This window comes from Dreissena polymorpha, chromosome 3, assembly GCF_020536995.1.
Source record: "Dreissena polymorpha isolate Duluth1 chromosome 3, UMN_Dpol_1.0, whole genome shotgun sequence".
NCBI classification, from domain to species: Eukaryota; Metazoa; Mollusca; class Bivalvia; order Myida; family Dreissenidae; genus Dreissena; species Dreissena polymorpha.
In genome coordinates, this window is record NC_068357.1 from 147,901,145 (window position 1) to 147,914,740 (window position 13,596).

The 13,596-nt window shown below is 34.8% G+C and overlaps 1 protein-coding gene across 1 annotated transcript in view; it reads right to left on the minus strand.

Moving 5' to 3' along the window:
* Positions 1–4,955: 4,955 nt before the first annotated feature.
* The window catches only part of LOC127871909 (uncharacterized), a 303,905-nt gene continuing 295,264 nt past the window's right edge, over positions 4,956–13,596 (minus strand). Inside the window, exon 10 of the mRNA XM_052415192.1 lies at positions 4,956–6,435. Coding sequence (XP_052271152.1) covers positions 6,149–6,435 — 287 coding nt within the window. The 3' untranslated portion in view covers positions 4,956–6,148. The remainder of the gene's footprint in view (positions 6,436–13,596) is intronic.

Below are 13,596 nucleotides of genomic sequence, written 5' to 3' on the forward strand. Positions count from 1 at the left end.
ACCAGAAATTTGTGAGAAAATCACAGGTCAAAGGTAACGCGTCTACACTAAGAAGGTGGAACAAAACGACGATGAAACCACTTGCTGAAGTGACACTTCCTGTAAAAAATCCCAAAACTGACAATATTTATTATGTCAGATTCATCGTTGTCCCGAACGACTTCCAGAACCTGTTAGGGTTGAAAACTGTGCAAGAAGTGAACCTGATAAACATTAACACAGATGACTTTGTGGGGAAAGTTGCGAAAGATCTTGGTGATCTAGGTGCAGCTAAGCTCTACGTAGAAGAAGATGCCAAACCAGGTGTTTTACCAGCACAAAATATTGTGATCGCAGATGATATCATCGTCGTTGGCTGCGGTGAAACAGAACAGTAAGCAAAGTCGGACAATGACCGTAAACTGAAATCACTTGCAAAACGATGCTCAGAACAGAACATTACTCTGAATGAAGAAACGACAGAGGTCGGAAAAGAAGTAATTTTTCATGGACACAGAATAACAGACAAAGGTGTTTTGCCCGATGAGAACAAAGTGAAAGCCATCCAAAACATCCCAGGGGTTTTTTGAGAGAAAGGAGAAGACGCTGGGCGCTGGGTGAAGGGGGAAAATAGAGTGCAAAAGAGACATATTTGGGGAAAAAATAAAAACTGTTTAAATCAATGTCTATAACTCATCTACTCTGATTTCAGGCAGGTTTTTTGGGGGGATTGTGGGGGATGGGGCCTTTAGCCTTTATGTGGGGGAAATTTTACGCACGATTTTCTACTTTGGGGGAAAATACTTACTCTCTCATTATAACATTTGTACATGTTTGCACTATATTCGTTACTTTTTTCATAATTTAGTACGTTTGACAATATTAAATTAAATACAATTTAGATATTAAAATCATGAGACACATCTTTCTATTTAAAAAAAATGTCACAGAGGTTTTGGCATTCTTTGATCCTGAAAAAGTAGTCGTGCTGCAAGTGGACTCATCGCAACACGGACTGGGTGCATGTCTTCTGCAAGATGGACATCCTGTGGAATTCGCCTCGCGTGCTTTAACTCCCGCTGAGCGAAAATGGGCGCAAATCGAAAAAGAAGCGCTAGCAATTCTATATGGACTGACGCGATTTGACCAATACACCTTTGGAATCAAAATAATAGTGCAGAACGATCATAAACCATTAGAGACTATTTTTAAAAAAGCCTTTGGGACAAGCGCCAAAACGACTTTAAGATATAATTATGAAACTCCTGAGGTATGACATCGAGTTCCAGTTTGTGAAGGGCTCAGATCTCGTGATCGCGGACGCTCTGAGTCGTGCATACCCAGAATCAAAGGAAAATGAAACTGCAGATCGGTTGGACATTGGAAATGTCAAAAATGGTGCATTCGACCAGTTTCCAGATGCAAGAATTCTGGAAATCAGACGTGCAACAGAAGAAGATTCGTCAATGCAAGAGCTTCAGAACTCGATAATCACTGGATGGCCGAAAAAAGGTGACATTAGTGTTGAACTCGGACAATGTCACCTTCTCAGAGTACAAGATGGAGTGATCTTCAAAGGTGAAGCAATAGTTATTCCAAAAAGCCTGAGAAAAGAAATGCTGCAAATACTGCACAAAGCACATCTTGGTTATGATAGTATGGACAGAAGAGCCCGCGGAACGATTTTCTGGCCGGGTATGAGAGCAGAACTTAAAGAGTTCACGAGAAACTGTGTACATTGTGAGGACAGAAAACTTTCCCTCAACAAGAAAAGTTGAAACCACTTAGTGATGGACTACGATCTTGGGACAAGGTCGGATCGGACTTGTTCCAAATACAGAACAGATTATATCTCGTCGTCGTAGACAACCACACCAGTTTCATCGAAGTAGATCTTCTGACAGCAGCAACCAGTCAGCATGTGATTGACAAAATGAAGAAACATTTTGCTAGATACGGAATTCCCAGAGAACTGATAACCGACGGTGGACCACAGTATACATTCACAGAATTCCGTAACTTTACACAGAAGTGGGCTATAAAACATCACATCACGTCGCCCCACCACTCAGCATCAAACGGTAAAGCTGCGAGTGCTGTGAAAACCATGAAGACGATGATCATCAAGTACCACGAGTCGCGTACGGACCCGATGGAGGCGGATCCTGGAGCAACGAAACACCCCTCGTGCCGACACCAAGAGGAGTCCAGCTGAGATGATGATGAGCCGAAAGCTTCGCACCATGGTACCTTCGCGCGTGAGAGCAGAGCCAAGTTGTGAATCGCGAGTGAATCGTAAGAAATCTGTAAAAAAAATGGTACGATCAAAAAGCGCACGATCAACCAAAAGTAAAAATCGATCAATCAGTGTATTTCCATAAGCTTAGCAGAGCAAAAAGCCCTGGCAAAAAGGCATTGTTGAAAATATCAATGGTGATCGATATATTATGCGTAGTGAAGAAAGTGGGCTGTATGCCAGAAATCGTGTTCATATCCGTCCGACAAAAGTCGAAGTGCAGATTCGCGAGGAATCTCCGCCTCGTTATGGCGATATGAATTCTGAAACTCGTAATCAAAGCGCGCCAAAGACGCCTGAAACTACTCGTATGACTGCAACAACTTCAGCAGGCAACACATCAGAACCAACAGCAGCTTCGTAATCCGGCCCAAGCCGATACAACCTAAGGCCCCGCGGAAACATCCAAAGACCCCATTGTATTGATGGTTTTGTGTGAAATCAATGAATAGTTTTCATATGTATAAGACTGAAGATTAGATTTAATGAAAGAGATTTTAGCTACCAGCTTGATAATTTGATCAGAGTTTCAAAATGTCAAGAAATTACACACTGTTTGAACATGTTTATTTCTAGTCAAGTTAGTAAAAGACAAACTGTTTGAACAAGTTTAATTCTAGTCAATTTTGTAAAAGTTTATATGTTTAGACTGTTCTAAGAGTGATTACTATTGTTAAGTGATCTTAGTTTTATAAGTTAAGACTATTTTATAGTTAAAACTATTGTCTTGATCATTTGAATTGATATTGTTTATGGATCTTAAGAACATGGTTTTTAAAGAAAGAGGGATGTTGATAGATATATGTTATATTGAAGTGTAACCTAATGTAACCGGTAGCCAGTCTTTTATATGTTATACAACATTTATGTCCCTTTTGTACTCTTCGTAATAAAGTAATTAACAAAGTTCAAGGTCAAGGTCATCTTTCAAGGTCAAAGGTCAAATATATTGCTTCAAAGCGCAGTAGGGGGGCATTTTGTTTCACAAACACTAGTAAGCATACACTAGTGTGTATTAAATTATACACACTTTTGCCATGTTGCTTGCATTATGTGAAGACCTAGAGTATGCACCAGCACTCCTACCTCATTAACTCAACTCACGAAAGTTAGGACGAATCTTGAATTAATAGCTCAAGATGCATCAATACACAATTCAGTTGCACTGTGTTTGTAACGAATACCATATACATAATATAACATGCCAATATACCAATATGAATACGCCAATATGCAATTGTAATATGTCAACACAGTTGACACGAAGCAATGTGCAATTATCATTTTGCAACATGCATGGGCTACCGGACGTTCCCTTTTAAACAAATGGTACAGTAAGGGTTATCTATTGTTTTTGCAGATAAAGTTTCACTATTTTTCATTTGTAAAAAGTGATTTAAAGGGACTATTTGGACCACGTGCCTGGATTAAATATGGTATAATACTTATGAGTTCTTTAAATGTATGAACAACACTGTTTAAATAATAATTTTAAATAATACAATAAACACATATGCACGGAGTACAAAGTGAAATGTGAAACTATTTGTGTTACATATGAGAGCACAACGTTTAGGTATAAACGTGGACAATGCCAAAGGAATAAGCGAGAAATAAACGCTATAAAATATAATGGATTTTATATTACAAATATTATTTATAACAAGATTTTATTAGGAACCGTTGTATCCGCAAAGTTGTCAAGATAGGAGACAATTGACGCTTCCATATGTGTCGATCAGATTTAAATATAATTAAAATTTACAGAAAGCATCGCCATGGGAAATTCGAAGTAATAATACGTTTTGTTATACAAAAGTCTACTAAAGTTTCGATTTTTATTATAAAACGATCAAGTGGAAATGTGTAGGATATTGGTATTCTGGAACATGTTCTTTACTCACTATACAACTGGCATCATTCAACTATAAAATGGCAATATTTACTCAATAATACAATAAGGTATATAAAGATTATGTACCCGACTTACACAATCAAGTTTTCTGTTTAGGTTCTTGTAGCAACATTCTGAATTTCATAAAAACCGCATTTTATGAGTTTTAATGCTGGTAAATTTTAGCTGTCTAGTATGTAGTTATGTTTTAATTAACTCACATTTAGCATGTGCATGAAGTCACGTGGCAGCAAAACGATAACCACATGACTTTCGCGCCTTAAAAATCGCGCTATATGTTTATTTGTAGCATTCACAATATGTATGCACTTGTGTAGCTCGATAAATATAAATGAAATACACATTATGTAATTTTTGAGGATTTTGAAAGAACTAATTTAGTGTGTTAAAATAGTTAGAAAAGAAATTGTAAGAATATTTGAGTGAACGCTGCCATATTCATGTGTTTATATTACCGCCAGCAGTGACGCGTATGGTCGCTGACGAAAATTTATCATTAAATTAAACGAAGTTGTCGTTAAATCTCAAAACATTGTGGTATTAATGAGAAAATAGAAGAAACAATTCATGGAGCGAACAAATATAAACTGAAGCCGCATAAACATGTTTGGTCGTACGTCAATTTAGAACACATGTTAGATTAACATGTATGAATATATTACCTTGGTTGTACACGAATTTTAGTTCTTTATTTCAAGACACAAACACCCAACATATAACATATTGGTTAAGTTAAAAGAGCAATATCAACAGCAAACAAACATATCTTATAATTATAAATTTAAATGCAACATTTTACACTTATACACACATCGCCATACAATCAAACAATTTGCATACAATGTAAATTGATAGAATTTTGAAACAGTTTACATTATACATACATATTTATGTTTCATAAAACAAAGCACAAAATGGTAGTAGCACATGTTTCTGAATTTATAACGACAAGTAATAACAAAAATGACAACAATTAATATGGCGTTGAACGATATACTACCTACAATTGTAGAAAACGAACAATTAAGTTTTTATTTATATTACATGTACATTATATAAACATATATTTTTCATATGTACATATTAAATCTAAAATGTCATATCGCATATATTTTATACCTGACTTAACAATTGTGTGTTTTATGTACATATACTTGAATTTATGTCAAAAGGCAACCCTGTGAAACTTTAACCTTACAAGTGTTCATGTCAACTGCGATCAAATGCTGTTTCCGATATATTTATCCACATATTTATCATTTTATCACATGATCCACTCTTATCAGATCAACGAATCGTTTTCGAAATCGCCATGACTGGTCAAAACGTCTATCTTCTAAGTGTTCGAAAACATTTTATGTTAAAAATCTGAATCCAATAAGTTTACATACATATGCTTGGATATAATTATGTATTACGTGAACACTCGCACATCAATATTAAAACGACACAACACAGAGCAGGTAACTTAGGGCTGAGGGCGGAAACGACGACGGTAGTGCTGTATATATATATTTGACAAACTGATTTAAATATACAAAACAGTGATATATTGGTGCTACATGATTTCATGCATTAAAGACTTAAAACTTGCTAATAATTATTTCACAGTATATTAAATTGCATTGAAATTAAACTTTCGTGATTTGAATATGTTCTTGATAATGCTAAGAGATTAGCCCTATGTTATGGACGGAACATTCCATTTCAATGCCAGTGATTAAAGCTATATCGACTAATTTACAATGTTCACCCGTATTAATGTGAGCAAACAAAAACTAAATCAAACACGTGGAATGCTTATGATATATAATAATGTTTATGATATTTAATAAAGGTGTGTGTGTGTGTGTGTGTTCAATGAAAACTTAATGTAATTAATATCATTTAATTATTTCAGATGTTAACTTATTACCGAGAGTGCGTTACTGATTGGATATGTACTAAAAACACAAGTATCACAATGTCTTTTCCCAACGATCGACCGTGCAGTTAAAAGATGAAAGAAGATTTTTCTGGACTATCACATCCATTCCATTAAGTCGTAACGTTTCTGGCAACGAATTCAGTCGTCGGTTTGTGAATATAACATAGGCCACGCCTCTTTTAAAACGCTTCCGGCAAACGCGACGTGTCCTGAGTACCATTTTCCTGCCTGTGTTAATTCCGGAGTCGATCAGTTTGACATGCAGCCATAATCTGTCGCGTTGCCGCTTTTCAATCTTTGTGATGCGGACATTTAATTCTAGAAAACAACATGGAAATCGTATGTTAAGCAACTGCTTTTGCGAAAATTAATTACAACAAATCTACATGTATAAGACTTTTAGAAGTGTGTTTAAATTTATACTGTATCGTCTAACCAAAATATTTATACCGTATCGTCTAACAAAAATATTTATACCGTATCGTCTAACCAAAATTTGAAGTAGTTCAAGCATCAACACATGGTGGAATAATGGCGGTGTCAATGAACTTCTTTATAGAGTACAGCGAACGAAATCCTATTAAGTTAAATTCAATTATATTTGCATGTGTTTATATTAATCAAATTGCACACGTATTATACAGATCGATATTTTAACTGCATTATCGAAACAAAAACTATAATACAGTACATAAGGACTGCATAAATAATAGTTAACGGGGTATACCATTAACAAATATATTATTAAGTGAATTATTGTATAAAGACAATTAATTTCAAATGCTTGCCTCTTTAAATTGCTTTTCAACAAGCAAATATCAATCAAACTTTACCTAACACATAACAAACAAGACTATTGCCAAGCAATATATGTCCCCTACCGCACCCACCATTGTCAGAAATTCCACCATTGTCCGAATTTTACCAGAATTTTTGACGTAGGAACAAAATGAAATGACGTGCATAATGTCCATATTGCCATCTATCCATGTTTCAAGATTCATGAAAACATATAAAGAACTTTTAAAGTTATCGCAGGATCCAGAAAACCACCATTTTCAGCATTATTTCTAGTCTATTTGTTGCCATAGCAACCAATATTCTTGACGTAGGAACACAATGTAATAACGTGCATAATGTCCATATTGCCATCTATCCATATTTTAAGTTTCATGAAAAAATATGAATAACTTTTAAAGTTATCACAGGATCCAGAAAAGTGTGACGGACAGACTGACAGACTGACAGACAGAGCGCAAACCTTAAGTCCGGTAGGGGACAATAATTGTAAGACGTTTGTCCAAATAACAAACCGATTATAGTGTAATATAACTTAACTCTACCAAGGCTGCTTATCAGCACATTGGACCCGATTATAAGCCGACCCGTTTATAAGAAAACACATGTTTTGATCTACCAGCTTAAGGCAAATCTTTTTGCTTTACTAGGTCTTGAGTTATTGGCTCAGGACGTCTTACAGATAAATGCCACAATGCATTAAAAGCATTATACATGATAAATTATGCTTACGGTTTTTCCTCCTGCACTCCGCAGGTCCGCTGATGTTTCCAGTAAAGCACGAAGGGCATTTAGGCGGCAATAATCTAGTTTGCGGCTTCACATTTAGCGTTTTAGATTTGTTATTTATTTTTTTTCACGATTTTTTCCATATCTTGATTGTCGCATTTCTAAAATAAAAATGCAACAAAAAGCCATATTTATATCTTTTAAATTGCGACAGCGTTTATTACATATTACAAATTCTCGTTCATTGAACACATTGTGTAACAATGCTGAACATATTTTTAAAATAAACGAATAGAGAATCACAAGACAAAAACTGATATATGATAAAACTTGAAGTATTAACATGCTATAATACATTGATTACTATGTAAATGATCGGCGATCATTGTGCGGAACCGTCTTTTCCTGTGGTCAAAGATCGGACTTTGAAAGTTAAAAAAGGATCTTTTGATCAAGTTATATTATGATGTATAAATGAATGACCGCTGTCCCGAAAGAAAAAACAAGTTGATGTCATAAGTCACCCTGTGAAAATGCTCGTAAAAATCTAATTCCATTTACGGGCAGTTGGTCATAAATGTAAATGTAACGATGGGCCTCATTACTTACGATAAATGATTGCTTTTCCTTTGCATGTGGGAGTTAACTCTTCTCATAACACGTGTGTCATGTTGCATATAATTATATGTCAATATCAATACTAAAAAAATTCAGGGTCGCAAAACAGAAATCGCCATATTCTGGTTCCTGTATGACATAGGCCTTAACCGATTTACCAGTTAATATCATTTACACGCAAGGTGAACGAAGTAAAAACAAAATAAAAAACGGCAAACGATAACAGAAAACCTCTTTTTCTTACTGCAATGGCTCATTTCTAAAAACTAATAGAGCTGAATGCCTTTTTATTCGAAAACGGTGTCGTTCTCGGCTTCATAGAAACAGTTTTTGTTCTACACGAACTGGACGCATCAAATGAAACCGTTTGCAAATATCGCCTGTGCGTTAGCGGTAAAAATGGGAAACCGTTTGTAAACGTCACCCGTCAGTAGGCGGTAAACATGCTCGACAATGAGCATACTTTGCGCAATACACATGATGTAAGGATATAAATGAAAATAGTAAATTACGAACCGAAACCTCGATTGTTTTCTGCACACTTATTGACACATACGGAAATTATCTATCAAAATATACGTTAATACGTACAAACATGTACCTTAAATCCAGACTCGTCCATAAGTACGGTATTATGGTCAAAACCAAACATTATCTGACGTTGATTGATGTTATTTTGTTCTTGTTCGTCCTTTTTATTACTATGGTTCTTTTCATTGTAAATTCAGCCACAGCAATCGCGTTTATGGGAACGACATCGTATATATATATATATATATATATATATATATATATATATATATATATATATATATATATATATAACTAAAAAATACTGTTAAAAAACTGTACCAGTGCATATAAAATTTAAAAAAGTAAATGTTTTGGACGTATGCGTTTTCCTTCAATTAAGAAATAAAATATAATTTATATATTATTTTTTACATCCGTTTTGGAATTCAAGGTCCTGAATTTCCTTTTTGATTTGTCAAAACAGACCATATCATGGTCGACAACATCTTTCTCTACTAAAATATTCTTGCTAGCGGTCCGTTTGACGCAAAGATTCGTCCTTTTCTCCGCCACTTTATTATCACAGCAGATTTGCGTTGTAGTATAATAGATGTCTGGAAAAAATAACGTGTATTCTTTTTGTATCATAAAGATTTATATTGTTCATTAAAAGTCAACTAAACAGGGTCCATACTTTAAATTCGGAGACCTCGTTGCATATCCATTCACAACTGTTTGTTTTAACATTGTTCTCAAAGATGCAAAACAAGAAACTAATATGTCCAAAAAGAGATGGTAAAATTATTCTCAGCGGATGATTTTTTAATGTTTAAATATTACTTACGCAAACTAATAATTTTTAGACGAGAAGTTCTTGATACATTTACTTGTTTGCTTGTCTTTTATTTAAAGCAAGTAAGCAATTGCCTAAAGTATACAATACAGGACAATGCATACAACATAAATACATAAACATAAATTTATTCAAGCTTGGATAACCGTCTTGGATAGAACATAACATGGCATCCGAAACCTAACAATCAGAGATGAATTACACGAGAATAATTTTAACATTAATATGTGTCCCGTATAGATATGCATCTGTGACTTTTGAATTAATTGCTACATCGGAATTACCTTTGTTGTTACAACAGTCAATCGGTCTGACGTCGGAGTCGATTAAAACACCATTACAACAGATGTCACTCGAGGTATTGTATATTCTGCTCCCACAACACATCATCCAGTAGTCCGCATTCTTGTGTATGTGCGGAAATTTATGAAGTACCCCCTCACAACACTCATATCGGTATTCGGCACTTCTCTTTGGATACGAATCTGAATAAGATGGAACATAACGATTGATAAAAACGACGGCAATAGTCGAAACCACTATTTCATTTTATTAATATAAACAAAAATGGACGCGTCAATATAATTTCACATGAATCAGGATAGTATGCATATTTTATATTTAAAAATATAAAGAAATATGATTTGGTCTTTGTGTGAGTCAATACTGAGATAGTTTTGGGTTATTTATGGTCAATAAATATCAGCATGTGAATTGTGTACACAAGTATACATAGGAAATATGACTGCTGAGTTCCGGTTGGTTGTATTGTGTGATGTTGCATTCCACGAGCCCGCATGGCTTTAAATTTAAATCAATACCTTTACACATACACGCAAAAAAAATATCCTGATGTAAAAAAAAACATCGAATAGCTTACACAATTAGGTTTGTATGCGTTTCTTTCGATAGAGCGGGTATCAAAAATGTATATCGGAACATTGCCGATATTTACGATACACAACCAATTAAAGTAGTCTGCTTTCCCGGCCATAGACCAAGGAACAGATTTCACACCGTGAAATGTATAATTCCTATTCAGAAGCTTTTATTTTATAGCAATACTATTTAAACGTACACAATAAGTACTTTTATCGTCTTACAATTTATAAATTTGTTCAAAAACGAATAGTATTACTGCTTTACGTTACCGTTGCCGCAGTACAAGATCTCCGATTGCACATCTTCTGGTGCGTTTGTTGTGGTATTCACAATAGAGATCCCTAATTCTGAAATTAGATAGTGTGTATGCCCATATAAACAAAGAAAATAAAAACAAAACTTAAACGTTTAATAATATTGTTGTTGACTCCACGGATAGTTTGTTCTAAATTCATTACCATACACTTACCCGCATACCTTCTTGTACTGTGCTACATACTTGTATTTCACATCGTTTACTATTTGCAAGTTGTATTAAACAATTGACGGAATTTGTAAACAAATACATGACTAAAATGTAAACTTTTGAAACGTTTGAACTCAGAATGACATTGCATGTAATAGTACATCATTACCGTTTTTATATAACTGAAAATTGAAAAGTATCACTCTAGCAAATTGTGTGACGTCTAGACATGCATACATATAGAGTTTGGAGCTACAATTTAAGCAATTAATTAGCCTACAGATACAACAATTTCAAGATCAATTACTTACTTCTTGTCAGCGAGGACTTGTCCACCGCCACTCCATTCATGCATACCTGCGGATTGTGTCCAGTTCGTACAAAGAACTTATCCTCGCAGCAAATACCTTTGCCCGGGTAGTACACAGTACCGCCACAGCAGACTAACGAGAACAATACCATTGATTTTTTTAATTTGTTAAACATGAAAATAGTGTTGATATATTAATACGTTATAAGACATATGTACATTTATATCGTTCTTTTATGCAAAAAGAGATGCTATAAACAAAGATTGTGTTAAAGAGCTATTTATTTTTAATTACTCAAAATATTGTAAATATGAAGACACACGAGGATAAATTATTTATTAGATAAGCATACCAAAAGAAATTTGGGTACGCATTTTTGTGGGTAACAAAGCGTATTATTTGAGAAAAATATAACGAATGCGTTTTTTTCCAGATCTCATCGATGCACCAATGAAGAGATAATATAAATACCTAGGTTTGCGTCGTCATGCAGCTGATTTCCATAGCATATAAATTGTGCCATTACAACAGATGTGCGAATTAATTGGATACCGACTCCCTGTAATGTACAACAAATATTCAATCATGCATGATGTTGGAATTAATTACATTTAGTGTTTACCTTATTTGGTATCCATCGTTTCGTCAAAAAATGTGCGTGTCGCTTGAAACTAAATCAAGTGTGGTTATAATTTTAAAAATAAACCCCTGGAGAAAACTTCATTCTGTTTAATACAAAAGCTTGTCAGAGTTTGGAGAACGTGTTACTTATAGCGTATTCTGAAAGAACTTAATTTAAATTCCGCGCCAACTGCCGAACATATGTTTGTGTTTAGATTTGCAACTATCCGCGTTAAATAATAATGATATTTTGTTGATATAAGCAATAAAAATTATTACAAAGTTTCGTAATTTAAACTTCCAATAAGCTGCAAAACGATACTTTGCAAACACGTATGACCCATGTTTTAGAAGAATGTTTACGTACGTGTGTGAATTAAATGAGCCGCACTCTGTGAAAAAGAGGTTTAATTATTGTGCGTAAAGTGTCGTCCCAGATTAGCCTGTGCAGTCAGCACAGTCTAATAAGGGACGACCCTTTCCGCCTTAACTTAATTTTTGCTCAGAAGAGACTTTCTTTAAACGATTTTTTTAGAAAAGCGAAAAGTGTCGTCCCTGATTAGCCTGTGCAGACTGCACAAGCTTATCTAGGACGACACATAACGCACATGCATTAAACCCCTTTTTCACAGAGCTATGTCCAAATAGAAAACAACATACCGTTACAGCAACCTATATCGCTGCCATTCTCCACTCTTGGGTAGATGCCATTACAACAGAGATCATGGGTCTCGTCATACTGCCCCAGAATCAGATTGCCCTTATCAATGCATGTCAGAAAACACTCTGAAATGAAACCACCTCATGCATAAAACTAGGTTAAGATATAAATGACAAAATAACAAATATATATATTGTATAAAATGCAGATTAACATAAGTTTGTTTAATTGTATTAATGTTTTAAATGTGCGCAAATTCTTCATTACTTTATTAACAACGACAGCCAATCCCAATATTAAGTATGAAGTTTTGTTCTTATTTAGACAATAACACACGGCAGAGCTGGGCCGGTCGTCTATAATCGGCCCGCTGCCGACATAACGGCACGAGGGCCTTTGGCCCGAGGGCCATTATGCGGCTAGGGCCGATTTAAGACGTCCGGCCCAGCTCTGCCGTATGTTATCGTTTATATCACATATCATACCATTTTGGTCCTTCACTAAAATTTATGCAGAACCAGCTTTCCGTACTTTTATTTTTATTCAATTGATGACGCAATTTATGACGTACCTCATGTGACGTAATTTCAATGACGAAACCACCTAGACTCTCTGGATTTTAGGAAAACAATTCTGACCTGCCTGGTAGTTATTTAACAGTTAAATATTTTTTAAGCATCGAACGATTCCAAAACGTATTTCGGATTTTGTGTTTGTCATTCATAATTTGGAGCTTCGATAGAAATAAAAGTATTGTAGATCTAATCGCTTCGACATTCGATTTCGTAAATCGTGTTTACTGAGTATACTTATAGACAGTGAGAAGCTTTCGATTCAATCGTTTAAAAAAGTGTGATTTAAAATCAAAATAGAAAAACGGATGGAATAACAAAAAATGGAATTACAAAATCTTTTTATTTTATTATTACAAGAACCGGATTTAAGTTGTCATCGAGGTATGTGTGTCTTTTTCTATAAATTTTGCTGTTTCAGTGTTTGACGAATCTTGTTAAACGTAAAGAACACT